Here is a 26,174-nt window from a genome sequence, read left to right as displayed (position 1 = left end):
GCTCGTGGTGCAAACTAGTTTGTTGCGCCTGCGCCGCTGACTATTATACACGGCACAGTGGGGCAAATTGGTCGCATTGTGTGATTGTATTCACTCTAAAATAAATGTAAAACTTATAAATAAATAAAGTTGTCTACATTTCTCATTAAAACATGTATATTTTATTAAAACCATCCGTACAAGATATGCAATATATATTATTAAATCATGTAGACAACGCGGCGTATGAGTAATATTTTCAATCCATTATGTACCTATTATTAGAAGCCTGATTATCAATGCGATTTATCTTGCGATTAAAAACGATTTATGCGTTAACTTATAAATTTATTGATAAATCTGTTTATTTCTTTTGTTTTCTTCAAGAACCCACAAATTCCCGTTTGGCTAGCACACTGCATTTCGCCATCTCTTTCTGATTCGCCCACTGGATCGGCGCCCCTCTCTGTCTTCCCAACGCCCACTGTGCGGCGCAACTGGTTTAAGGTTCTGATTGGAATTTCAAAACAGTGGAGCGTGTTGTGGATGTTGGGGCAACAGTGGGTGGCATGTGCGGTGCACAGTGGTCACAGACGGCGCAATTCGTCGATGAAATGTGTGAGTGACTTAAAAGAAATGAAACAATAAGCGGTGTGTTCATTTTTTTGGTTAGCTTTTATTTGCGTGCAATACAAACTATGACAAAATTTGCCTAATAAATAGAGCTTAATTTTTGGGCCGCTCGATGAGCCTAAAGACTACGAGTTGCGGTTCAAATGGATTGATTTCGATAAGGACATAACTTTGGAAACTACAGATGTGGTGTGGTTGGTATGTGTGTTTGTCTGGTGGGTATGTGTGTGCATAGAATTAAGTTATATTGCTTATATAAATAATTCTGCTGCCTTGCAAACATAAGGAATTCTTTCTGGATCACAATAAAATAAAATATATATATGTGTATATACATATATGTATATATATAGTATATAAGTATATAACGAATCAAGGTAATAACGCAAAACCAATAGACGATGCACAGGTTTTGGAACCAGCAAGCATTGGGGCACTGGGAAGGACTAGATAACAGTAGTATTACAGGAGTATTTCAAGTACAAAACATCATCGGCCGAAGCGGCGCTCAACTCAGAGCGTCTCCCTGGTGTCCAGCTCCACCAATGGCGGCACTGGCTCCCACTCCGCACTCTGGCTTCTGCTTCGACTTAGGTTGGGACTGGGGTTGTTTCTTGAACTTGGACTTGTGTGGGGGCTTGCGTCTGCACTTAAATTCCATGGCTGATTTTGTTCATAGTTATGGGACGACGAGTGTGCCGGGATCAGAGGAGCCGGAAGTGCCGGCGTGTCGGACGGGGAGAGTGCTGGCGGAGTGAGTGGGACAACGGCCGCTGTCTGTTGCGGCCAGTGGATGGACCTTAAAACGCTTTGGCTGCTGCTGGTGGAAGTGGAGGGACTTTCAGCGTGGCCTGACGCCAACGAGGATCCCGAGGTAGAGGCAATATTGTCATCGTCAGTCCTTGCCGTCTTCTTCTCCTTCTCCTTCTTCTCGCGCTCCTCCTCCATGACGGCTATCTTCTTTAAGTAGTTTTTGTCCTGGGTGGGACATTCGAGGTGGACGCAGTGGAAGATCTGAGATCAAGGAGAGCTTTAGCTTAACGCACATGTTTTGTGGCTGCTGCACTGCTACGTACCTCATTCGCTGTGTTGCGTGTGCCCACAATGCGGATATAGACCACTGGACGCGGAGTGAAGAGGAAGTTCTGCCAGGAGCGGATGCTGTCGTTGCGGCGGTCCACGATCATCTCCCAATCTTTGCGGTTCGTCGAAATTTCGATGTAGAAGCTGTAGGTGCGATCATCGAGGTCCCAAAGCAACAGCCTCATTGAACCCAAATAGTAGGGTTGGCCCAAACGGACGACGATCTCGCCGCTGCGCAATTGGTGGCAAGTATACCCCGAGTCCCAGTCGTATTGCAGATAATCGCCGTTGATTAGCGCATGGCGGGTGCGACTCACGCCTTCCGTCACAATGGCGCTCATCTCGACGGTGGCCACGTTCGTCTTGGGCGCCACAAAATGTCCAACTAAACGCTGCACCTTGGCCGTGTGCTTGGCTTCCAGACACACAACATGGAATACCTATATATTAATGGAAAGGGAAAAAGGTAAAGAATGGGGAAAGTTCGAAGAGATCACTGCTGACTTACCCGGTTCACAGTGTTGTGGGTGCCCACCAGTCGAATGAATTTGACGGGTCGTGGTGCGAAGTACAAGTACTGCCAGGAGCGGCAGTGGTAGTCGCTGTAGTCGACTACTCGCTCCCAATGCTGCTGGTCGCCGGACACCTCAACGTAGTAGGAGTACGCCCGGCTGTCTCTGTCCCAAAGCAGCATGCGGATGTGATTGATCATGCAGAACGTGCCCAATTCGACCACAATGCCCACATCTTTGCAGTCCGTGATGCAGTGACGCGTATACCCATTCTCCATGTCATAGGAGGTTACATCTCCATCCAGCAGCGCGTCGCGACACTCTCCCTGGATGCAGCGCGACAGAAACGTCTCTGCGGCCACGTTCTCCTCCGGCCAGAGCGCCGCCCTGTAGGGTAGCGCCGTCGAAGTGCTGCGCTCGTTGATTGCATCGAGAATCTTGTCGGGATCCAGGATGCCCGAGGGACGCACCACCTGCAGAAGATGCTCGAGGGTCATCAGCGGCAGGCGGACACAACTGACCACGGACTTGAAGTCCACGTTGCTATTGAAGCGGATCCACTTCCACACGGCCGAGAAGATCTGCACCTCGGGGGCGAAGAAGCAGTCACGTCGTAGTACCTCCTCCAGCGATTCCTGCAAGCATTACATACTCTTAGTGCCAACTTTACCAGTTGGTTTTAAACCTACCTTAGATAGTGTATCGAAGGTGTCGTGCAGCAGCACTTCTTCGGCATTGCGATCCATGAACATTAGGCACACTTCGGTGAGCTTATCCAGATTGTAGAGACGCGCCGCATCAAGAATCATGCAGACATTGTCCAAGGCCAGATACTGGCGCAAATAATTCGAGATGGCCATCTTCAGATCCTGGAATCCATACTGATTGGCCATGCCCAGCACATCGATGATGGAATCCTCGTCCAGTGTGGACAGCAGCAGTGTGCCCGAGTAAATGTAGCGCAGCAGCACCTTGAACGCATCTAGCGGCACCTCAAGCGGTATTTGGTGCTGTGTGCTCTCCGCCATGCCGCCGTACAGCAATGCTCGGAAGTATTCGCTGCGTGCCGCGAGTATGACGCGGTGGGCGGGTAGGCGCTCCTCCTCGACGATGAACTCCATGTCCGCGTACTGTTCGTTCATGCAGAGGCGCGCCATGTCCGCCGAGAAGCGATCGCCCAGATCGACCACGTCGGTGTAGTCCTGCTTCATGGTGCCGTTCTTGCCGCCGCCGGACATCTTGTGATGTCCCTGGCTGCTCATCCTTCTTTTCTCTTTTTTGTTTGTTTTCCTTCCGTGCGATATATATTAATGTGTGTAAGCAGCGTCAATACATCGATGAAAGTTCGTGATATCGATAATATTGATGGCACAACCGAGATTTTTCTACGGCGGCGAAAAACTGTTATATGTGCAGTGTAACCGTAGGTGTGTCTACCAGTTAACGCGTACAACAACCATAATGGCGGCCGTCAGATAGCGAGTGCACGAACCACAAGGTTGCCCCCGATAACATTTAGCGAATACACCAAGCACATTGGGTGTATGTAATAAGCCCACCACTATTAACGCGTCTAGGGTTGGCAGCACTGCGCGCTCACTGGTCACACACGGTCAGTCTAGCCACAGAAGTTAGCGAGTGCAGTCACCACAGCGCTAGTGCTTATCGATAAAACCAGCAAGTCATCGATTTTAGACCGAAGCGCTCTGCCAACTGCTGCGCACGGTCACTCTGCATAAGTATTTCGTACCGTTTGGACGAGAAAACATAGAGAAGAGAAAAACACAAGCTCAGCAACGCATCGATATTCGGCACAGTCGCAAGAGCAAAACGAAGTGACAGAAGCTGCGTTTCTTAGCCAATTACCTGTTCATTGCAATCATGAAGTTCCAATACAAGGAGGAGCACGCCTTCGAGAAGCGTCGCGCCGAGGGCGACAAGATCCGTCGCAAATATCCAGACCGTGTGCCCGTAAGTACTCAAAAAAAAATATATAAATTCATATATGTATAAAGCTATGTGTTTGTGTGTGTGTATGTGCGAGCTTCTGTGTATGCGTTTGTTTTGCGTCGTTTTTTTTTTCGCTCTCTTTTTTTTTCGTTTGCACCGAGGAAAATCAATACTGCGCATATTGGGTATTTCGATTGTTATTACAATATTATTGCACATCAGGTGGCTGGGGAAATTCGTGCGATGGGTATTGCATAAAGCACATTTTGCATTACTGGTGGTGGGGAAAAAAAAACATTGGCGACCAGCTCTTAAATGAAATTCAAACGAAAATTCTGCCCCCTGCATACACACATACGCACGCATACACGCGCACACAGATGTAGAGAGGAAAAAACAAAAGGAAAAAAAGGAGAGAACAAAGCAGCCGTTTCACTTGCTCAGCTGTTAAGATGTTGTTGTTTTCAGTGCTAGATTTCATCTGTACCACCTCTTCGTCTCTTCACTGCCCCTCTCCCACCCTCTGGTTACACAGCAAGAAAAGAACATATATCTATCTGTCCTCATCATTTAGTTACAAGCAAGTTTTGACCACCCTGTTTTTTTTTTCTGTGTGGGCACCAACCAGTTGTTTTCGATTTTAATTTCGTTTGTTTGTTGGCAAAACGAGCGAGTACTGCGCATATAAAAAAGTCGCTAATACTCACATATACACACCAATACTAGCGCTGCATGTTTTGTTTTTCGCAAATACACAAAGTGCGACTGGAATTAGTCATAGATGTGCTGCTGAACACAAAACAAAAATAATAATAATAAAAAGAAAGAAAAAAAAACAGAAAGGTTGAAAAAACAAAAACATCTTCTGCTTCTTCTTTGTTGTTTTTCTGCTATGTGTGTATGCATTTCACCACGTTATCAGCGAAAACTCCTTTCACAAAAACCAAAACAAAACTGCTGAAGGTGCCCCAATCGCAGCGAAAAGTGCAGTTCTTGTTTTCGATTTTAATTTGGACTACATATGCATGTACATGCACATATATGTATGTATATATGTACAAATATGTACATATATATGCACCCCCGAAATATTATTGCCAGTGTTATTTTCGTGTGTTTTTGGCAAGTGCAGCAATCACAAATCACATAACAGCTGAGCGAGGGGCAAGGCCAGCTGGTCGTTCGGACCACCAGCATATCCCATATATATCCGAATTCTATAGAATATACTTAGTACGTACTGAGCACATCTCATACTTGTGCCTTGAGTTCGGCCAATGACGCCAACGAATTTCGATAGAACGCTAGTGTATAGAGGGGTGGCATTCACGATAAGCAGTTTTTGCCCATTTCGTATTCACTATGTTGGCACCCGCTTCCTGTTCCAAAAAAAAAAAAATCGAACAAACTAGTTTGTCAATAATTTGGCTAAGGCTAACTAATGAGCCCCTGGCTAGAACGGATCGCCTAGTCTAGTCTAGGCTAGCTAGCAATTATTCCAGAGCCAAGGAAATGCAGTAGATTATCAAGCAACTTCACTTCAATGAGCAACTTGGTTGACTTGGTGATCAATTTGGCTAAAATGCTGTCATGTTTTGTGTATAATGAACAAAAAAAGAAAAAACCGATGATACAGGGGAACACGAATGTAAGTAGGTGCTAGAAATCTTAATTATATTACAAAACATATACCCTCGAAAAATGCACTGAATTTGGTTTAAAAATAATATGTGAACAATCGTTCACACACGTGTGTGTAATTACACATTCCGACTTACGAAATTCCAAAATGCATTACGAAATTACCGAATGCAATTACGAAATTACTCATTTTCGTGCCTTAATATAATGTAAGTCAGGCCAAGATCAGGTATAGTTGTCCGTAAACAAATTAGTTTTCAATTAAAATTAAGGTATTTTGTACACTAGATAGCAAACAGCAGAATTCATAGGACTATAGCTTGTGTTCGGCATTATCATAATCCAAGGTAGCACGTATTCGAGCACACTTGCTTCCAGCAATGCAAATGCCATTTGTAGCCAAATATGTGAGCCTTATTTGGCACGTAATCAGGTGCGAAATGTGCGCACATTAACATGCACAACATCAACTCACCTCCTGTATTTCTTCTTCTTATATATTCAAACCCAAAGGTCATCGTCGAGAAGGCTCCCAAGGCGCGCATCGGTGATTTGGACAAGAAGAAGTACCTGGTGCCTTCCGACCTGACCGTCGGTCAGTTTTACTTCCTCATTCGCAAGCGCATCCACCTGCGTCCCGAGGATGCCCTCTTCTTCTTTGTGAACAACGTCATTCCACCAACATCGGCTACCATGGGCTCCCTGTACCAGGTAATTATTACGATGCCCATTATTTGTCTTGCAATCGAATCCCATACGCTCGATGTATTTTTATAGGAACACCACGAGGAGGACTATTTCCTGTACATTGCCTACTCCGATGAGAATGTTTACGGCATGGCCAGGGTCAACTAACTTTGCATCGGAAAGGAGCCACCCCTATACAGAAATCTATATATAAATAAAATATATTTTGTGTTTAGCATGCAAGCTTAAAATATGGACGGCGAGTTAGCTAAACGAATTGAGGAAAACCGCAGGAAATGCCACATGAAAAGAACTTGAAATTGATCTGATACGCAGGGCAACAAAAAAAATCCACAAAAACCGAAAACTACAAAAAGAATTGTTATGTGAAAATTATTTTATATATATACATTTTCTAAACGCGTTAGTATTTCAATTAAACTCTGCTTTGTGACCTACCCATTAACCAAACAACCAACCAACCAACTTTACCCCCAAAAAACAGATCTATTCACACCCTTTCTGGGCCATTTAATTTCCATTGCTGTACTTGATCCGTGCGAATGCTTTGTACTTTACCTTTGTTCGCTAATATTTCAATGATTTCACTATTTTTTTTTTATTCTGTGCATATTTAGTGTGTATGGTTACGAATAGGACTCTCTCGGTTAAGTGTACGGTAATTAATCTATTATTAAATAAACAAAAAAACACAAAAATACACATGCAAAGTGTGTTTGTTTATTTGGATTCTTCTTCGTTTTCAGTTTGCAATCACGTATATCACGATTATATGATTCAGCGATAAGTGACAGGAAGAAGTTATTTTATACTGCGTTTTCTTTTGTTCAACGAACAATAAGTCCTTATCTTTTAAAAATGAAATAGCTCTAGCAATGAGTAGGTGTTTTTTATTATTTGCTATTCGTAACAAAAACATTTATTTATTTTAAATTGATGACGTAAAAGGTGCTACTTATGCTACCTTTCGCAACGCAAAAGTTTAAGTGTGCAAATTAAATGGAAAAGAATTCACTTTGTTTATTGTTTGTTTATCTTATCTCAACAAAGGCACTTTGCTAGCCAATTCAAAATTGCCGCCCACAAACGTTTTTATGGGCAGCACTGCCATCGAAACATTGCTGGTCACACTTTCAAGTTCAGCAAAGCAATATCGTAAGTTAGCCATAAGGAAAGCATGTGCTAAAAAGGGACATCTCCACACAATAAGTGCAGGCAATACGATTAAATAGCGATATATTTTAGGTATTTAGTATTTTTGACGCATTTGGCGCACGGCGGTGCACTTTTGAATTTCGTGGATTTTTTAGCCCATTTCACCATCTGGCAACACTGCTCGTTGGCCTCACAGTTTTTCACCGAAAAGGTTTTATAAAAAACACCGTGCCAAACTGTCAGAGAAGCAGGTAAACTAAAGTCCACCTGGGCGGATTGGCCGATGAAAAGCCGGATTAAACAAACAACGGACACGTTACCAAACAGCTCGGAAAGGTGCAGAAAGGAAAATCTATTAGCTGTTGCGAATTGTTTGTTTTTGCTGTGCCATTCGTGTTTTTGTTGTTGTGCATATGATTGTTCTTGTTGTTGGTGGTGTTGCTGTTGTAACTCGTGACGACGGAAATTAGTAACAAAGTGAAAATTGAGAGTTAAATAAAAAAGAGAACCTCGAAATAACTGTTGTGTGGGTGCGATTGATTTTTGTGCTTTGTCGTCTGGTTTGTTGTTCTTGTTGTTGATGCTGTCAGGGGGTGGTTGCAACGGAAAAGCAACCCACCACCCACCGGGTTTTTGAACTCCAGCTTATGAAAAACAGCTGCAACGATTGCCACACACGAATTCAAATGTTTAAGTGAGAAAAGCGAAAGAAGTGAACTTAGCGCTTATTGAATTATGGCTAAACACGCTGACTAGACCAAATCGAAAGAACAAAAAAAAGTGCCATAATAACAAATGTGCCAGAAAGTGAAACAATAACAACAACAGCAACGACAGCAGTCGTGTTATTGTCCACTCAGCTTGTTTTTGTTGTTCGTTTTGTGGCCCTGTTTTCGCTTCTGATTCTGAAGTCGCCTGCTTCTTGTGCCGCCTCCCTTCCTCCCACCATACCTCCCTCCCGCTCTTTCTGTCCGCCGTCTCTCTTTTTTACGCGCATGTGGATTCATTTTATTGGTGCTCAAGTATCGCATGATAATCTCACGCTACGTCCCTCGTAATTGTTGTTGTAATCGCTGTCGTTCTTTCAGCAGAGTGCCTTTATTGTTATTGTTGTTGTTGTACTTTTCCGCCTCACACACACACTAACACACGCACACACAGGCACACTTGCCGAAAAATTGAAGCCATTCTCGCCGCAAATCAAATTCAATTGAGGGAAACTATCAACTAACCCGCATAAAAGTGAGAACAAAAACATCATAGAAACAGCCGACGATTTTATACACTTCCTGTTAAAGAAAGTAAATCAGTCAAAAATACAGTTCTCATGTTATATTATTTCAGATTATCATGATGAGTTCCTACATTTCTTGAATAATTCGGTGTATATGTTTATCAGCAATATCTGCTAGTTCTTATCACAACTATAGTTTTCATATTTTTCCAAATTGTGACACACTTCTCTTAGAAGATCGTTGTCCTGCGAAAGTGGTATCAGTTGGGGACTTATCCCCTTATCAGTGCCAGTGAAAACCGGCTACCCAAGCGATCTCCAAATTGTCATTACCCGTTGTGGCACGCCCGACGAAGCAACCTGAGGGTGAAAAGTAGAAAAGTAGTAGCTTCTACACTTTGCACCATCAGTCAGTTGAAGCTTATCAGTTAATTTGAAATTTCAGTTTCATTCCCACCTACAACGCCGTCGAATCGCCGTCATTTACATCACTTAAATTTTATAATTTCATTGCAAACACCGTGCGAAACACAGCCGCTTACAAGCCAACCGCTTAAATGTCTCAGCATTCGAAAAAGGAAGCCACCAACAGCAGCGGTAGCCATGCGGCCCAGAGCAATCGTCACAACAACAGCGTCAGCGGCGGAAACGGCAATAGCAACAGCATCAGCGGTAGCAGCAACAACAAGAGCCACAAGCGGCAGGCGGCCAACGGCAATCTGAAGGCGCCACTCCAGACACTCACCAACATCCACCCCCACAGCCAAAAATCGCCCGGCAGCAAAGTCAAGCAGACCAGCAGCAGCATAAGCGGGAGCAGCATGCAGGAGACCGGCTCCTCCGCCACATCCTTGCTGTCCGCTGGGGGCAAGGCGAAGAAGAACCAAAAAGACAAGCAGCGCGAGCGGGAGCGCTTGGAGCGCGGCCAGCTAGTCCTCTGGCGTCGTCCCCTGCAGACCACCAAGTACTGCGGCCTCGAGCTGTTCACCTTACTGCGCACGTGGAGCACCAGGTAGGTCGGAAAGAAGCCCCATGTTCAAACCATTTAACCAACGCTTTCCTTGCAGATTGGTGCAACAGCGGTTCCTGCTAGCCACTCTGATAGTATTAAGCATCGTATTTAGCGTAATTTACAAGATAGACGGTCCCCATCAGTTCGCCATCGAGTTTGTGCGCCGGAACACCTGGTTCTTTGTCTACTGGTTGGGGCTGGGCGTGCTCTCCTCGGTGGGCTTGGGCACCGGACTGCACACGTTCCTGCTCTATCTGGGGCCGCACATAGCCAGTGTCACGCTGGCCGCCTACGAGTGCAATTCCCTGCGATTCCCACAGCCACCGTATCCCGATGAGTGAGTACACCCAGATTCTCTTATTCATTGTTTAATAACTAACTCCCTGTTCTTGCTTACTCCTACAGTATTATCTGTCCCGAGGAGCCGTACGACAAGCATGTGCCGAATATCTGGTCCATCATGTCCAAGGTGCGCCTGGAGGCCTTCCTCTGGGGTGCGGGCACAGCGCTGGGCGAACTGCCGCCGTACTTTATGGCCAAGGCGTCTAGGCTATCCGGCTACGATCCAGAGGACGCCGAGGAGCTGGCCGAGTTCGAAGCCCTCAACGCGAAGCGTCACCAAAAGAACCTCAGTATGATGGACAAGGGCAAGCTGCTCATGGAGCGCGTGGTGGAGCGCGTCGGATTCTTTGGCATCCTGGCCTGTGCAAGCGTGAGTGGTGAAAATCGCTGACCAGCGGGCTTACTAGATTATAAGTCACAGAAACGAATTACACTTTCGATTTCGCTTGTAAAGTAACGAATGTACATCTAGATATTATTTTTAGTATGCTTCAAATGCGCTTTGCTTTAAAGTAATTCGTTTTTAGTTTAGTTTGTTGCTGCGACGGTCTTAATAACATTTGGTTTCATTCCCCAACAGATTCCCAATCCCCTGTTCGACCTGGCAGGTATCACCTGCGGTCACTTTCTGGTGCCATTCTGGACTTTCTTCGGCGCCACGCTGATCGGCAAGGCGGTGATCAAGATGCACATCCAGAAGATCTTCGTGATCATCGCGTTCAACGAAACGCTAATCGAGCGGGCTGTCGATCTGTTGGCCACGCTTCCAGTGCTTGGCCACAAGCTGCAGGAGCCGTTCAAGTCCTTCCTGAACAACCAGAAGCAGCGTCTGCATCGCCAGCAGCGAGGAGCTGCCGGTGCGACAGCCGGAGCTGGAGATTCGGGCAATTTGTTGTCGCGCTTCTTCGAGACATTCGTGATCGGCATGGTGTGCTACTTTGTGGTGTCCATCGTTAACTCCTTGGCCCAGAGCTACCACAAGAGGCTTCACAAAAAGCCGGCGAGCCCAGTGGCTGCGACCACGCCCACTCGCCAGTCGACGGGGGCGAGCAAGAAGGCGGGCAAGCAGAAAGCTTTACGGGACTAGAAAATCAGTGGATCAGTCTTCTGTTGATCTTTTCTCCCACCCCTCGGTTTAAATTATTTTGTATATTGCGGCTTTCGCTCTTAGTCAAATGATGTATGCGAGAGAAAAGAAGATGAGGAATTTACCATGTAGACTAGACTAGGAAAAAAAACATAAATGAATATTTAACGCGAGTAGCAGCATCCTATTTTGGAATGTACAACAAACAATACCTTAGCAATTTTCCGTGTGAGTATCGCGTTTAACTAAAGTAACGAAAGTGAGGGAGACGCAGCTAGTCGCTACTAATGAAAAGCAAATTGTGCAAAAGACAAACCAGCCAGAGCAAGCAAAGAGCGCTAGAAAAAAGAATAAATAATTATTTTAATAATTATAAAAGGAAACATGTAGACAAGTGCTGAAATATAAATGAATATGGATATAAAAATTAAAACTTGTTGTAAATTCAATGCTTTTGGCGGGAAACTCAAAATTAATAATCAAATACACTGATCATAAATGAATTATATATAAAAACAACTTACAGACACTAAAGTTTATATGGAAAATCATCCATAGTCACCCAAGCATTACTTTTTTCCAGCTGAATAGAAACGTGCTGCTCTGAGCAAGCAGCGATAAAATCCAAGATAATATCAATTAACTTAAGTGGGAGTAAGGCCCAAAAAGTGAAGATAATCCACAATAAGTGCTGGGAAAAGGGGCTCGAAGTTCGTTTAACAACGAAATCCGTGGAATTGGCCGGGCATGCAGATACCCAGATACCCAGAAAATCCGTTATCAACAGTTGGCCCACAGCTCGGAATCAAGCTGGCACTCATTAAGCCAAATAGCTGCTAGCCTATGGCGACGGTTCTATTGTTTGCCCCATCCTCTCATCCCCTCGCACTCCTCACTCTCAGTATCCGGCTCGAAGGACAATTGCCGCTGCTGGCGCGGATGATGAGTTCGGTGGGATGAGGTGTGTGCTGCGGGGTGATGATGCGGACGCGCTTCGAATGCCTAATCCTGTCAACAGTTACAGCTAACAAAACCAACAACAACTGGCAGGAAGGCAAACAGCGATGACAACTTGCCATAGGCAAAGAAAAAAAAGAAAACGGCGAAAGCCCGCGTCACACAGTGTCAACACTACACTACACAACACAACACTCTTGTTTGGATGGACAAGCTGGCAGTGGGACTGGACGAAAAGGACGAGACGTGCGAAATGTCAGCAGTCGTCCAGGACTTTGCACGTACGTTAAATATTTTCATTTAGCTGTCAGCATTTATTTAAAATGGACACAAAGTGAGAGAAAAGGGGTGATGGTCCTCCTGCACGAACAGTGGACAACCAGACAACCATCATTGGGGATAGTATGGCAACTAATGCTGCATGAATTCCAGTTGGCTGCATGGGTGGGCGTGGCACCACTCGACCACACACACACACATACACAGACAGGCAGACAGACCCCCCCCCCCCCCCCCACACACACACACACGCACGGGGGCCGCAGGACATGTACGTGAGTGGCACGGCAATGGCCTGTCGCCTTTGACATTAGTTGATACACCTCTCCGAGGCAAGGCGCGAGGCAATGCCTCCGTTTTTGGGTCGTAAAACTTTCACCTTTCTCCCGCCATCGCACCGCTTCAGCATCACATTCACGAGCTGGCATTTCCACTCGTACCGGACCCTGAGCCTCGAGGTAAACAGAATCTATGAAGAATTCTAGGCTCCAGCGGGAATGGCATTTTTGTAAGCTAAAACTCAGCGTTTTTCTAAATCCTTGGCTGCATGGAATTTTGCACTCTTTGTCGCCGAATTCGCATTGAAGAGGTGCCATGTTTATTTTTTCTTTTGGTTGCTCCTTCAACAAAACGCTCCACCGGGAAAGTATGCAATACAGTTATGTTGCGAGACGCTTTCTTGAGAGCAAGAGGGGGCTATACCGAATCCTGAGAGAGCGAGCGAGAGGGGGATAGACCGAGCCTTTCTAGAGTGCTGAACACATGGCTATTTTAAGGCAAAACAAAAAATTCTTGTGCTAATGCAAACTTAGAAAGGAAGTATAGGAAAAGAGTACAAATATATATACCTGAACTTTAAAAATCAGATTTTTAATTTATAATGTTAGCTATATTGTAAACTGCTCCCTTCAAATACTATATGTCTATTAAAAACAAAACTTATATGTAAATGTTCTTTTTTTTGTGTAATTTAGAACATACAAGAAAAAGAACTTTTATTTTTTCTAGCTATATATATTCATATGTATATTAAAATGCCAAAAAAAAAGTCTGCACCATTTGTGCGTTGGAAAAGGCGTGGGGCCGCGAACTTTGCTTTCGGCCTGTGCGCGTGCAAATATGACAAAGCTCCAGATCCCGCACAGCGCTTCCTCGTTCCTGAGCCTCGCTCCGCGCCACTTTGGTATCTTCCTGCGCGTGGCCATATGGCCGTTGGCCAACCACACAGTGCAACAGGCGAAGGGGCTGTTGGGGCGGCCAAGGCAGTGCGATAGTTTCCAGAGATGGTCAACCCAACGACTAAATTGAAAATATACTTCCATATACGCCCAACTTAAAGTTCTACAGTCATATTGACATTATTTTAAATTTGATTGCTTTTTTAATGCTAATAAGCACTTAAACACGTAGCAAATGAAGAAAGTTCTAGTGCAATCGTTGTACACCCAATAAGTAGGCAACAAAAAGCTGGCGATTAATAATGGCAGTCACTAGCACTTCCCGTTACGCGAAAGTGCCATCCCTACCGGCTGCGATAACGGTAAACGCCAGCCTGTTTGGCCGTTCGCCTTCGAAACGCGTTGCGTCAGTCGCACACCAGCTGCTCACGCATTTGGACGTGTGTTCGCATCCGTTTTCGCAACCGATTCGCAAACGCTCCGCAGCTCGGCGCCGCCAACAACAGTTGGGCCCCAAAGCGAATAACACAAACAAGTGGCCAGCGGACTGGAGTTTCGGCGGGCCGGAGTCTCCATATCCAAATATAATGTGACAGGACGACAAGATGGACTTCCAGAATCGCAACAATACGGCCAACAAGTTTGTCTGCCCCAGCGACAGGCAACTGGCCCTGCGTGCCAAGTAAGTACGGTGCATTTTCGCGCGTGCAGTGGGAACGGTGCGTTATCCTCGAAGGTGGCATTGAAATGCAACAATTGGCTGAGTGCGTCACAACACCTGCAGCTATAAAAGTTTTTATTCTTTCCATTTTTTGTGTGTGTGCCTGTGTGCCCGTGTGTGTTATTGCAACAAAAAATAAAAGCTGTGACAAACATGACAAAAGCTTTAGTCATAATTTAATTAACTCTGACTGTGTGTGCGTGTGGTTGCGGCTGATTAGCCGAAAGCCTAATCAAATCAAATACATGTGCGCACTCACACAGCGAAAGCCACCGAGATGTAGATGTGTGTGTGTGTGTGTGTGTGTACATAGAGTGTCCCTGAGCTGTCAAGTAGATTCAAGGAAAGCCGCATGTGACCACCATGTGTTGTTTTTGCGCCAACTCTAATCATAATTGTTGCACGCTGACAGACTAATTAAATTTTAATAACGCTCAATTGTTTACGACTTTCGCAGCCAGTTTTATGACCCCACGCTGAGCCTCTCATTTATTTATTGCACTTGCGAAAAAAAGAAACACAAGCACACACAAAAACGAAATAAAAAGCAGTAACAAAAAAGGCGCGGAGCATTTACATGATACGGTGAAACACCCAAAAATCCTCCAGTTCCCGAACCAACGACTATATCCCCAACATATGCTCCGTGTAGCATACTGTTTGGGGCCAACCAACTCGACTCAAATCAATCCCAGCTGACTGTAAATGCGACTTGGGCGCATTAAAAATACAAAAAGCCGCACACAGACACGCATAGCGGGCGCTTTTTTTTATTTAGTCAGTGGGTGGCTCTTAAGTGCGGTGGGGTGCGGTGCGGAGTTGAAGGTTGGCAGGTTTCAAGTGTGCAATTTACACTTCCGCTCGCCCGCTACATTGTAAGTACTCACGCTCTCGCACACAGACAGACACATTAGGGTGGACCTTAGTTAATCGATTCCTTGTTAACTAACGTTCAATGTAATTTAAATCATTAAAAGCGATAATGTTTCAAATATCATTACAAACTGGTAACAAAATAATTTATGCAAGCTACTAACAGGAGCCACACTGCGTATGAGTTATTTATGATGAACAAATGATTTGAAGTGATGCATTAAAATAGCAAAGAGCTTCATGGTTTTTAGTTTTAATCAATATGAAATGGCAAGGATTAAGATAAAATAGTTTGCAGTTTCACAACAGCTTTATAAATAACAAATGTGCAAGTACAACACTGCGTATAAGTGATCTGCATATTTCAGACCATATTTTTGTTTTGTTTTCAAGGCCCTAAAAGAGTCACGTTTAAGCAGATTACTACTCAACGTGGAACGAGGGACCACCCTAACGCACAGCAGCATAGAAACAAAGAGCTTTCGACTTTGCCAGCCAGTTAGTGGGGTTACAGCGAGTTCAGGGTGGACCTGAATTGCGGGCGAAGGGCGCACAGCGAGGCACTGGGCGGCTGCTGCTGCTCGTGGCATTGGCTCCGTACTTGAAATTCAAATTACAGCTCAAGGGAGCTGCCACACGCACCCAACCACGAAGCTAGCAGATGAAGTGACTGCGAAGAAGCTAAGAGGCAAGTCGAGAATTAACGGCAAACTGAAAGCGCGTCCAAATGCCAGACGCTGCTCCACTCCATGCTTAACTATGCAAATGAGACGATCTTTGCCAGGCCACCAAATCTGACGACAAGCGCTTTGACTCTTATTAAATTCATTCGAAGCCGCAAAGTCACACAGGCGGCACTTATTTGGAAATCATCCTTAAGCAGAGGCGGTGCTTAGAATAACTGGGAGACTAAGAGACACGCATCTCGAAATACATACTGCATGCACAAGGTCAGGACGACTGGAGTGGCAAGGCGAGTTCGAAGAAAAAGTTTTCCTTTTACCCAGAAACATAATAATGCTACAGAAACGGAGCGCATGGAAAGCGCTCTTTTTCCATTTCAAAGGGAAATTGAGCTTCACATTATATTTTGCTTTTGCTTTCCTCGTTCTCCTCTCTACGTCAATTTCACTTTTGAACACATTTGTGAATTGGAGGTAAATTGAGGCTTCTTTCATATTTGTTCTTCTGCAAGAAAACTTTTCAATTATACATATTGCACGGCGTTTTGAGGTGTTCGGAAATTCGCTGGAAACGTGAAAGTACAAACACTGTTTATCATTCCCGTTTATGGGTATTGCAATGTAATTTACTTCGTGTTCAAATGCCAGACTTAACGTATTTCACGGTGAATCCCTGTTTATCCGTTGAGCGATTACATTTCACGTTAGCCGAACAATTGACTTTGTCATGCAGTCATGTGTGAGTAAAGTTCCTTTCCATCCTTGTCGTTCCTCTGCAGCTGAGTTCATGGTCGAGTCTCTGGTGAAAGCGAGTTGGAGCTGAGTATGAAACAATCTGATTGCTGACACAATAAACTCCGGCCTGACCATCCATCCATCCATCTGGGCGCCTTAACTCAAGTCGCAGGACAGGACAGGACGGTACATCATCCCTGTTGCTGTCCGCAGGACATGGGTTAATGTCACTCAAGTGGCTCGATCGGACGAAGCTTTGAGTGCCTGGAGTGCGGCTCCCTGTTTATTTGCTTACTCGGAGATAACTCTGTGCCGCAGAGGCAAATGTTGATAGAGCACTAACCGAATTTGTAATTTAATTATTATGTTTAGGAACCGGCAAGGGCATTTAAGCCAACGCCCCAAAAAAAAAAAAGGAAAAACGAACTCCACCCACACACGAACTGGGCGAGTAAACGCACATGGCCACACAATCAGATAAATGTATGTATTTTCTCATATATGCTCCACGTACACGGGAAGTCAATAAACCCGGCGTGAAGGCAACTCGCACCCACAGTTTCTCAAAAACGAAGCCGAATCATAACATGCCGATGGAAACAATCAGGAACTATGCAAATGAGCCAGCTTAGAGCTTTCGTTTTTGCCAGTTACTATAGCAATTATGATTTCAATTAAGTCCAAAAGTGTACACTATACTCCTTAAGTCACCTGGAAAGGTGTCGAACGGTATGCTACATAACAGTTGTAGGAAGATTTTGTTTAATTGGTTTGGACTTTCAACTAAATTAGAGCTTGTTGAACATTTTATTATTTCCGTATTCAATTTGCTTGTTAAAAAAAAGGACATTTATCATTTGTGGCTCTGGCAAACCCGATTTCGGACTCCACAGACTCCGGCGCTCTATGAGTAATGGGTGAAATGAACCGAGCACTCGGGACTTAACAGCACGAACGAGTTAATTAACTTTGAAACTGAAATTTTTGGCCGAGTGGTTGGGCAACATGGAAACCGCATTAGGCGAACCGCAACTAACGATGCTCATTAGGATTAGGTGCCCACTCGTCCCCAGACCAACCACTTTCGACGCCTTTTACGAATTTTCATGGAAGCATTGGCTTAAATAATTCCACGCCTTGGCTCTTGAAAACCAAAAAACCACATGCATCACAGTTAAATTGAAAATGTATTGTCCTTTGAAATTAGAATTAATTAAAACTAGGTGATTATGTTTAGTGCTTCATAAATATAGTGCATAGTGTGTTCTCGTATAAGTGGGAGCTTAAATTATCCTTGATCGTTCAGGCATACTTTTGCAATTATTATTTAATATTGTATATTTATTTAATGTATAATGCAGATTAAAAGCTGGCTGGAGCAGTTCCAAGACCAGTGAGCCGCTGCGTCCCGAGGAGCAGGAGGCCATCATATCGGTGATCCGGCGCAACGAGGAGATCGAGGTGGCCGAGCGGCAACGGGTTGGCCGCCTGGTGGAGCGCGTCGAGAAGATCAAACAGCATGCCGTGGAGCGGGGACCCAATTGCTGTCGCCTGTGCGGCGACACCTTCGGTATCCTGCGGCCGCAGCGCATCCTGTGCGAGGACTGCCGCCAGTCGGTGTGCGCCAAGTGCAGCGTGGACATTAACATCCGCTACCACACCAGCGAGCGGTCCCGCGAGATTTGGCTGTGTCGCATCTGCTCCGAGACGCGCGAGATGTGGAAGAAGTCCGGAGCGTGGTTCTTCAAGGGTCTGCCCAAGTACGATATGCCGCGCAGCGCCAGTGCCACGCCCATTCCCAACCCAGGACCCGGATCCATGGCAGGTGGGTGGCTCCAGTTCTGTAAGGGGGTTTTCCCTGCGAATGGGAACGAAAGATATCGGGCACTGCTAGTTGGGGACGTGCTAGGAATTTAAACAATTTGTAACCATTCCTCAAACTTCAGCTGGAATCTCACCGAAACCTTCAGCTATGTAGGGATAATAACATTAGTTTGCCAAATAGAATCATACAAATGACTCAGATATTAAATGCCGCATGAATACTACATTTAAAGTCACTTGGACAGCTTGGTTTCATTTTAACACACTGCTTTTTTAGTAAATTGAAGGGAATGTTTTTTTAACTACCTACTTTTAATACATAAAAATATTTAATTGGATACATTCAGAGAGCAGCTTTCAAGGCCAGTTGATGAACAAAGGAGGTGCAGCATAAATTATTTAAATTTCTCTTAACACACATGAAAGAAAAACACAAATGTTCTTGAATACCAAACATGTGAAATATTGAATTTTGAACACCCACGGAACCCATAAATGGCTTTAAAAAACAGCTAAACAATTGTTTTCGAATTTCGTTTCAGGAACATCATGAAACGTTTCCATTTCCATAGTCCAATTCCCAATAAATCGTTATAGACGCTTCTTTATGGTAACCATAATCAGAGCTTCAGCCGGATGGGTTAATATATAAAGCCAATAAGTGTAGTTCGTTCAGAGTCATTAACCAATTTAAATTCTACTCCAAATCGGTGCGCCATAAATGACAATGAAATTAATCAAGACACAAGAATTCTTCTCGAGTTCCACTGATGTTTCTCCAATTCCAGCTCAAATTCATCAGTCGTCGTTAGATATAATCTTTTATTTAGAGCAACACCACTAATTACCTTCGAGTTATCAACGACTATCGCTATTATCATCGTCCGCCCATCGCAATAATCTAGTCTATCGCTTATCGAAAAGATCGCAGTCTGTCAATCGGAATCTGATAGCCACAGTCTGTCAGGCGGTTTCCCTAATGTTTGATGATCAGTTTTAGGTGCATTTCGATTGCTATCGATACCGATACAGCGCAGTCATAATCGGCAATCAAATCACCGTACGACTTTCGCTATTATCGCACAAAACAGATAATCGGAATTGCACATCGGCCTAATGTAAAGGTATTGCCTCATTCAAATCCAAATTCAAAACGAGTTAGAGCGCTTGTGTTATCGAGAAAATCGACAAGCCATCGATTGACGTCTATCGCTAATCGCTCATTTTGTATCTGTTATCGCAGGCGACACGCGGGCTGTTCAAAGTTGTCATGCGACGCCAACACGACCGGCGCGGGTGAAGAAGCTAACGATCCGGGTGAACGACAGCAGCTCCAGCAGCAGCGGGCACTCGGAGCCGGAGGACGAGGTGGACACCGGAGTAGGAGTAGGCGTCGGCGTAGTCGGTGGTGGCATAGCCAAGGGCATTGCCTCCACTCGTTTGCAGCGGGAGGATAGCTTCCGGCTGAGGGCCTACGGCTCCATACGCAGCTTTATCGACGGCGGCGAACGGAAGTTGTCTAACTCCTTCTTCTTCAGCCGCCAGCAAAGTCAACGGCCATCGGAGTGCCCGGAATACGACAGCGTCAGCATGTCGAAACTGAGGCGGGAGAGCAGCTTCCTGCGGCGCGGCTCCGTCAGCTCCTCCTGGTCGATTAGCGACAGTTCCGGCTCTGGATCGAACAACTCCGGCAACTCACAAACGCAGTCGCAGTACCAGCAGCACCAGCAACAGCTCCAGCAGCACTGTCGGGATCCCCTGCTCGGCTGGCTGGAGATAGCCATTAGCTATCGTGAGGCCTTCCACAGCCTCGACTGCACCATGGTGCGTGCCCGAGATCTGCCCGCCATGGATGCGGCCGGATTGGCGGACCCGTACTGCAAGCTCAACATCATAACGCCGGAGGCGCACACCAAGTACACGCGATGGCAGCGCACAAAGACGGTGCACAAGACCCGCAATCCGGAGTTCAACGAAACGCTGCAGTTCGTCGGCGTGGAGCCCGAGGAGCTGGGTAACTCGCTGATTTACGTGGCTCTTTTCGACGACGACAAGTACGGCCACGACTTCCTCGGCGCGGCCAAGGTCTGCCTTTCCACGGTGAGTTTACCTGCACTGCAGATAAAATACATTTCTATGTCTCCACAAAAAGAACTCCAATTCTAAACTTACCTACTTCTAGAGCCCTGAAGAGCTATTAAAACAATTTCTATATTAAGCATAATCCCATGAGCCCAATCTGCATATAAATTGAACGCGCACGTCTAGCACATACTAGTTTTTTTCCGTGTACAACTCGACATCCGTTAGGAAGCGTAATTGCTTATAAGGCCTTCCGGCGAATTCTGTTAACCAAGTGAATTTATGCACAAACGTTTTGGCACAAAGGAAGTCGGTTAATTTAGTAAAGCTAAGTAGATTCTACAGTTGGCTGCTTTTCGTTGGCTTTTAACTTTTTTGGCTAAAGCAACTACTAATTGGATTTCAAAATATTTGAACTAGCAACTAAAGACGAAAGTCTTTAATGCTGAAAATGGGGTTATGTAAATGACTGTTTTTAAAGGGTTTAACCAATTGGTAAATATCTAGACACAATCCTACTATTAAATGCGATTCCTTTTCAGGTGCACAGCACGTCGCAGTACCGGATTTCGGTGCCACTCGGCGTGGAGGACCAGTATAGCAACGCGGCGGAGATGGCCCAGAACTGGCCCAACGGCAAGATGCTTCTCTCGCTCTGCTACAACACCAAACGAAGGGCGCTGGTGGTGAATGTGAAGCAGTGCATCAACCTGATGGCCATGGACAACAACGGCAGCTCCGATCCCTTCGTCAAGATGTGAGTTCTGGTTTATCCAGGCAATTCCCTCATGATTACAGAGATTATCTCTTTCCGTTAGCCAACTCAAGCCGGATGCGCACAAGAACAAGAAGCACAAGACCAGCGTCAAGTGGCGCACGCTCAATCCCATCTACAACGAGGAGTTCTACTTTGAGGCGAGTCCGCACGACCTCAACAAGGAGATGCTCATCCTGACCGTGTGGGACAAGGATCTCGGCAAGAGCAACGACTTCCTGGGCAGCCTGCAATTGGGCGCCCAAAGCAAGGGCGAACGCCTGCAGCAGTGGCTCGACTGCATCCGATTGCCCGATCACTTCCACGAGAAATGGCATTGCCTCGCCCCCGACAATCCCGCCCACTGAGTAGCCCTATCCGATCCCAACGCCAACCGATCCCCAGTCCAATCGACTCGATCTTATCTGTACCGATGTGGATCTTTTTCCTGTAGGACACATTTGAACGAACTGATTTCTCAGCCCAGTCATGGAAATACGAACCATATCTTTTACGTTAAGTAGTTCAGGAACATATTAATGCTAGCTTTTCTTTCATTTCTACAGCTTTTTTAACTTTAAATAGTTAATAATTGAATACTTTGTAATTTTTAAAGATATAAACTGCATGCTCTGCTAGATCGAATCAATATTAATAGGTAGCTCAAAGGACGATTTGCATATGACTACGCTGAGAAATGAGGTCGTGAAAATGAGGCTTTAGCTCCAAATATACACATATATACATATACTAACATATACATACATATATATTATATACATATATTTTTGATAAGCCTGAATGGGTGTGAGCAAGCAAGAAGAAGCTAAAGAGAGCGAAAATTATTGTGTGTGTTTGAGTGACTGCTTTTCAAAAATCTCGTACGTAACCCCAATTTTCTATGTCTATACTTTGGCTCTTATCGGCATTTTTGTACACTGTATATAGCTTGTTTAAGTGTCCTTACCAAGGGTTAACCAACATCAAAATCTTTTCGATTCATTGCTAAATTCAATCTTTAATCAAACGTATACTTATGTACTTCAATATATCGAAATATATACATCTATATTCTCAAAAGATAACTAACATCTGATTTAATTTTATTAAATGCTCCCTTAACTGCATACTATCCTATTGACCAGAGCTTTTTGCTCCTTTAGCAAAGCTTTTGGCCACCCCAAACTTGCGCACACTAAATCGGCCAATAGCCAGAATCCCAGTGTCCACAACTGATAACAACGACCGGAAACATATTACATTATTAGGCAAGCTGATAAGGTCCTTACCCCTTTCATAGAGTCCAGATAAGGTATTAAATTAAAAGCCGCTTGGAGATACTTTTCAATTAGTTTCAGTTCACATTTAATAAGTTTGGCAGAGTTTTAAAACTTGAAGCTAGCTTCAGTATAATAGTAAACATCCAACACTATACAAATAGAGATTAACATCTATATACATATAGCGTGCAAAATAAGTAAGCGGCCAACCAACGCGTTGCGCTTGGGATATATATAGCAAATAGTTGAAGATTACATACTTTTTATGCAGATTAAGTAACCTGCAAACACTTATAATTAGAATTCTGTCTACCATCTGACAGATGGATTGGGTATACACATATATTCGGGCGATTCGAGGTAACCCTCACCGCCATCAAAAAGGGGAATATATGTTGGAATCGTAATCTTTAACGTCAGCGATTCCAATGAAACTTAACCTAACACTGGAAAAATTCCAGGGAAAAAGGATGCGCTATTCGAGCGCCCGATTCACTTTTCTTCTCTCACTTGCGATCGAATAGGCGGGTGTAGTCGAGTAGAGGGCCTGCTGCAGATCGGTGGCGATGCTGTTGCTGCTGATGGTGTTGCTGCTGCTGCTGCTGCTGCTGGACAGGGGCAGGCACTCCTCCACTGCCCGTTTCCGTCGCAGCCATCGTCGTATGTTAGAAGAGACGCTTCTCGTAGCTGAAGAGGCCATGGACATTGCCTTCCAGCTGAGCGGAATGAGTGCGCTTCATGAAGCGCAATTGGCCGTTATAGATCATATCCCTGGGGAAAATTAACATGCGGAGATTAATATTAGTTCCATGCTTCCTTGGAATTAGGACCATGCTAGCCTACCTCAGTTTATTAATGGAGTTGGCACCGATGTCCTGACAACTGTGCTGCAGTCCGCACTCCAAATAGGGCAGATAGCGCAGCACACTGCCCTTGTCCACGATGCTGCCACTGACGCCCTGTGCCACCTTCATTTTGTCCATCTCGTTGTGGTAGTAGCGCGACATGGCAGCGCCCTTGGCATCACCGCGCTCCATGGCCTCCAGGGAGCCCATGCCGCGGTACTTCTTGAGGCGCACTCCGTCGGAGAAGAAGTACTCGCCCGGTGCCTCCGATGTGCCGGCCAGCAGCGAGCCCATCATTACAGCGCTGGCTCCCAATGCAATAGCCTTCACAATGTGTCCAATGGACTGGATGCCTCCGTCCGCAATCACTGGCACTCCAAATTGGCGAGCGTATGTCGACACCTGATAGACAGCAGTGGCCTGAGGACATCCGCAGGCCATCACCTCCTGTGTGATGCAGATGGAACCGGAGCCCATGCCCACACGCAGTCCATCGACGCCGGCATCAATGAGATTTTTGGCCTGGGCACGTGTTACCACTGTTTAATGAATCAAATAAATATTTTAAATTAGTGGAAAACTCACAAGTAACAATAAATTAAAATCACTTGATATTAAACTTGTCAATTAACTGTAAATCTGTTTGAAAACTTTCACCCTATCCATTTCACGAAACTAAAGATAACAATATGATTGTCTCCAAATCATGACTGCTATAATAATAAGTACTTCATCGCGACATAATTAACTATAGATAATGGTTGATAATTGTCTAAAAACTAAATTAGAGCTCTTCATCGAAGAGATGCGAATAGTAAAAATCATTTCAAATTCATACGGCGAAAGCGAATGAACTATCTAGACTATTGACTCTTAGCAAGTTGTATTTTACCCTTTTATGTAGTGTTCTGGTACTTACCATTGCCACCAATCACCTGTAGTTCGGGATAGGTCTCCTTAATGAACTTGATCATCTCCACCTGGTAAACGGAGTTGCCCTGCGATGAATCGAGAATGATGACGTCCACGCCGTTGGCCACCAGCAGAGCCAGGCGCGCCTTGTCCTCCGACCGCGTTCCGATGGCTGCGCCGACAAGAAGCTGCTTATTGGAGTCCTTTGAGGCATTCGGGTAGGAGCGTGCCTTCTTCAAATCCGTGCGGGCAATCATGGCCACCAGTTCGCCGGCCTGATTAACAATCGGCAGTTTTCCCTTCTTGCTCTTCTCGAGAATAGCGTTCGCCGTGGGCAGATTGATGCCATTGGGAGCGGTGACCAGTTCCGTTGTCATGATGTCGGCCAGCAGGACCTCCGGCTGGTTCTCGCGGAAGTCGATGTCTCGCGACGTGACCATGCCCAGCAGCTTGCCGCCCAGTTTGCCGTTCTCGGTGACCGGATAGCCGGTGAATCCGTTCTTCCGCCGCGCCTCCAACACATCCCCCACCGTATTCGTGGGCGACATCACCGAGGGGTCGCGCATGAAGCCGTGCTTGTACTTCTTAACCTTGTGCACCTCCAACGCCTGGTATTCCGGCGTGCAGTTGTGATGGATGATGCCAATGCCACCACACAGCTGCGCGCGGGATTCGAATGGATTTGGATGGTGTGTGAGCAGTGGGTAGAAACATTGGCGGTTAGAGAGGCGCATAAGAGTGTTGAGTTACAACCACAGGCTAGCACAGCTCAGGCGAACCCGCCAGCGGTTCTGGGCCGTATATATGTTATGTCTAGGGATTCATTAAAATCCGATACTTACCGCCATGGCGATGGCCATCTCCGATTCGGTTACCGTGTCCATGGGCGAACTAACCAGCGGTGCCCGCAGTGTCAGTGACTTGGTCAGTGGCGAACTGAGATCGACCTCCTCGGCGGTAAAGTCTATGTAGCCGGGCAGTATGAGAAAATCGCTGTTTTTTCGGGATTGTCGGGAATTTCGGATGGGGGCAATGACATGAGATTTGGATAACGACTTTTGCAGAGGCTTGATCACTACTCACTTGTAGGTGAGTCCCTCACCGTTCTGGAACAGTTCCTTACAACTCAGCCCATCTTGCAGCTCGGCATCGAATCCGGCGGTACTCTTTGTCTGGATTGCCGGCGCCGCTGAGGACGACGTCGATTCCACAAAGCCGTTCACCTTTGTCTTGCTCTCCATTTTCCGCGTGCGTTCAACCCAAACAAACAGTCAACAAACAACGGGGAGCTGACAATAACAAGCGTATAGAGATAAACACCGCCTGTTTTGGGATCTTCTCCTGTTGCAGATTTCTTTATGTGGATACAGATTCCTCTCGAGCTTTTGAGACGCAATTAGCAGGGGGCACATACACAAATGCGGCAGTGAAGAAGATGCACGGCACACGGCGCAGCCAGACAATTGGGATCAAAAGGAATAGGTTAATTGCTTCGATCGATGCGTGATTCGCAATGGGAATCGGCCCAATTGGCTGGCATGCCAGCGAGCACATGGTTGGGCCATCTTACCAGTCCGCTGAAGTCCAAGTGCCGAGTGTGCTGCGCGAATTGAATTCGTGAAGTGGTGTGGCCGCCGTGCGGCCGCTTAAATAGACTCGCTGGACCACCGGGAAACCCACTAAATATTACCACGATACGCTATGGCCTTAATCGC

At 45.6% G+C, this 26,174-nt stretch overlaps 5 protein-coding genes across 7 annotated transcripts; 3 read left to right on the top strand and 2 right to left on the bottom strand.

The window, feature by feature from the left end:
- Positions 1-635: 635 nt before the first annotated feature.
- LOC6617585 (BTB/POZ domain-containing protein 9) lies at positions 636-3,600 on the bottom strand. The gene is made up of 4 exons (XM_002041862.2): positions 2,897-3,600; positions 2,204-2,842; positions 1,689-2,135; positions 636-1,626 (listed from the first exon to the last, which is right to left on the bottom strand). Exons 1-4 carry the CDS (start codon positions 3,467-3,469, stop codon positions 1,126-1,128), a joined length of 2,160 nt encoding a protein of 719 aa, XP_002041898.2. The 5' UTR covers positions 3,470-3,600; the 3' UTR covers positions 636-1,125.
- A 227-nt stretch (positions 3,601-3,827) lies between these two features.
- Positions 3,828-7,208, top strand: LOC6617583 (gamma-aminobutyric acid receptor-associated protein). Its single transcript, XM_002041860.2, has 3 exons — positions 3,828-4,178; positions 6,312-6,509; positions 6,576-7,208. Exons 1-3 carry the CDS (start codon positions 4,089-4,091, stop codon positions 6,651-6,653), a joined length of 366 nt encoding a protein of 121 aa, XP_002041896.1. The 5' UTR covers positions 3,828-4,088; the 3' UTR covers positions 6,654-7,208.
- A 611-nt stretch (positions 7,209-7,819) lies between these two features.
- LOC6617582 (vacuole membrane protein 1) lies at positions 7,820-11,768 on the top strand. 2 transcript variants are annotated; one of them, XM_032726599.1, is made up of 5 exons: positions 7,820-7,912; positions 9,430-9,907; positions 9,963-10,244; positions 10,313-10,619; positions 10,830-11,768. In XM_032726599.1, exons 2-5 carry the CDS (start codon positions 9,453-9,455, stop codon positions 11,334-11,336), a joined length of 1,551 nt encoding a protein of 516 aa, XP_032582490.1. In that variant the 5' UTR covers positions 7,820-7,912; positions 9,430-9,452; the 3' UTR covers positions 11,337-11,768. The 2 variants fall into 2 exon arrangements, with proteins under 2 accessions (XP_032582490.1, XP_002041895.1); XM_002041859.2 differs by having other exon boundaries at positions 7,826-7,997.
- Positions 11,769-14,154: 2,386 nt separating this feature from the next.
- LOC6617581 (rabphilin-3A) lies at positions 14,155-22,507 on the top strand. The gene is made up of 5 exons (XM_002041858.2): positions 14,155-14,432; positions 18,124-18,587; positions 19,830-20,686; positions 21,211-21,425; positions 21,487-22,507. Exons 1-5 carry the CDS (start codon positions 14,356-14,358, stop codon positions 21,788-21,790), a joined length of 1,917 nt encoding a protein of 638 aa, XP_002041894.1. The 5' UTR covers positions 14,155-14,355; the 3' UTR covers positions 21,791-22,507.
- Positions 22,508-22,760: 253 nt separating this feature from the next.
- On the bottom strand, positions 22,761-26,136 carry LOC6617580 (inosine-5'-monophosphate dehydrogenase). 2 transcript variants are annotated; one of them, XM_032724172.1, is made up of 6 exons: positions 26,030-26,136; positions 25,543-25,841; positions 25,302-25,452; positions 24,467-25,118; positions 23,546-24,086; positions 22,761-23,473 (listed from the first exon to the last, which is right to left on the bottom strand). In XM_032724172.1, the coding sequence occupies exons 2-6, from the start codon at positions 25,698-25,700 to the stop codon at positions 23,368-23,370; spliced, it is 1,608 nt and encodes a 535-aa protein (XP_032580063.1). In that variant the 5' UTR covers positions 25,701-25,841; positions 26,030-26,136; the 3' UTR covers positions 22,761-23,367. The 2 variants fall into 2 exon arrangements, with proteins under 2 accessions (XP_032580063.1, XP_002041893.2); XM_002041857.2 differs by having other exon boundaries at positions 25,543-25,748; positions 26,030-26,123.
- Between the last annotated feature and the right edge of the window lie 38 nt (positions 26,137-26,174).

Source organism: Drosophila sechellia, chromosome X (genome assembly GCF_004382195.2).
Source record: "Drosophila sechellia strain sech25 chromosome X, ASM438219v1, whole genome shotgun sequence".
Classification (NCBI taxonomy): Eukaryota; Metazoa; Arthropoda; class Insecta; order Diptera; family Drosophilidae; genus Drosophila; species Drosophila sechellia.
This window is presented reverse-complemented; position numbering and strand designations above follow the sequence as displayed.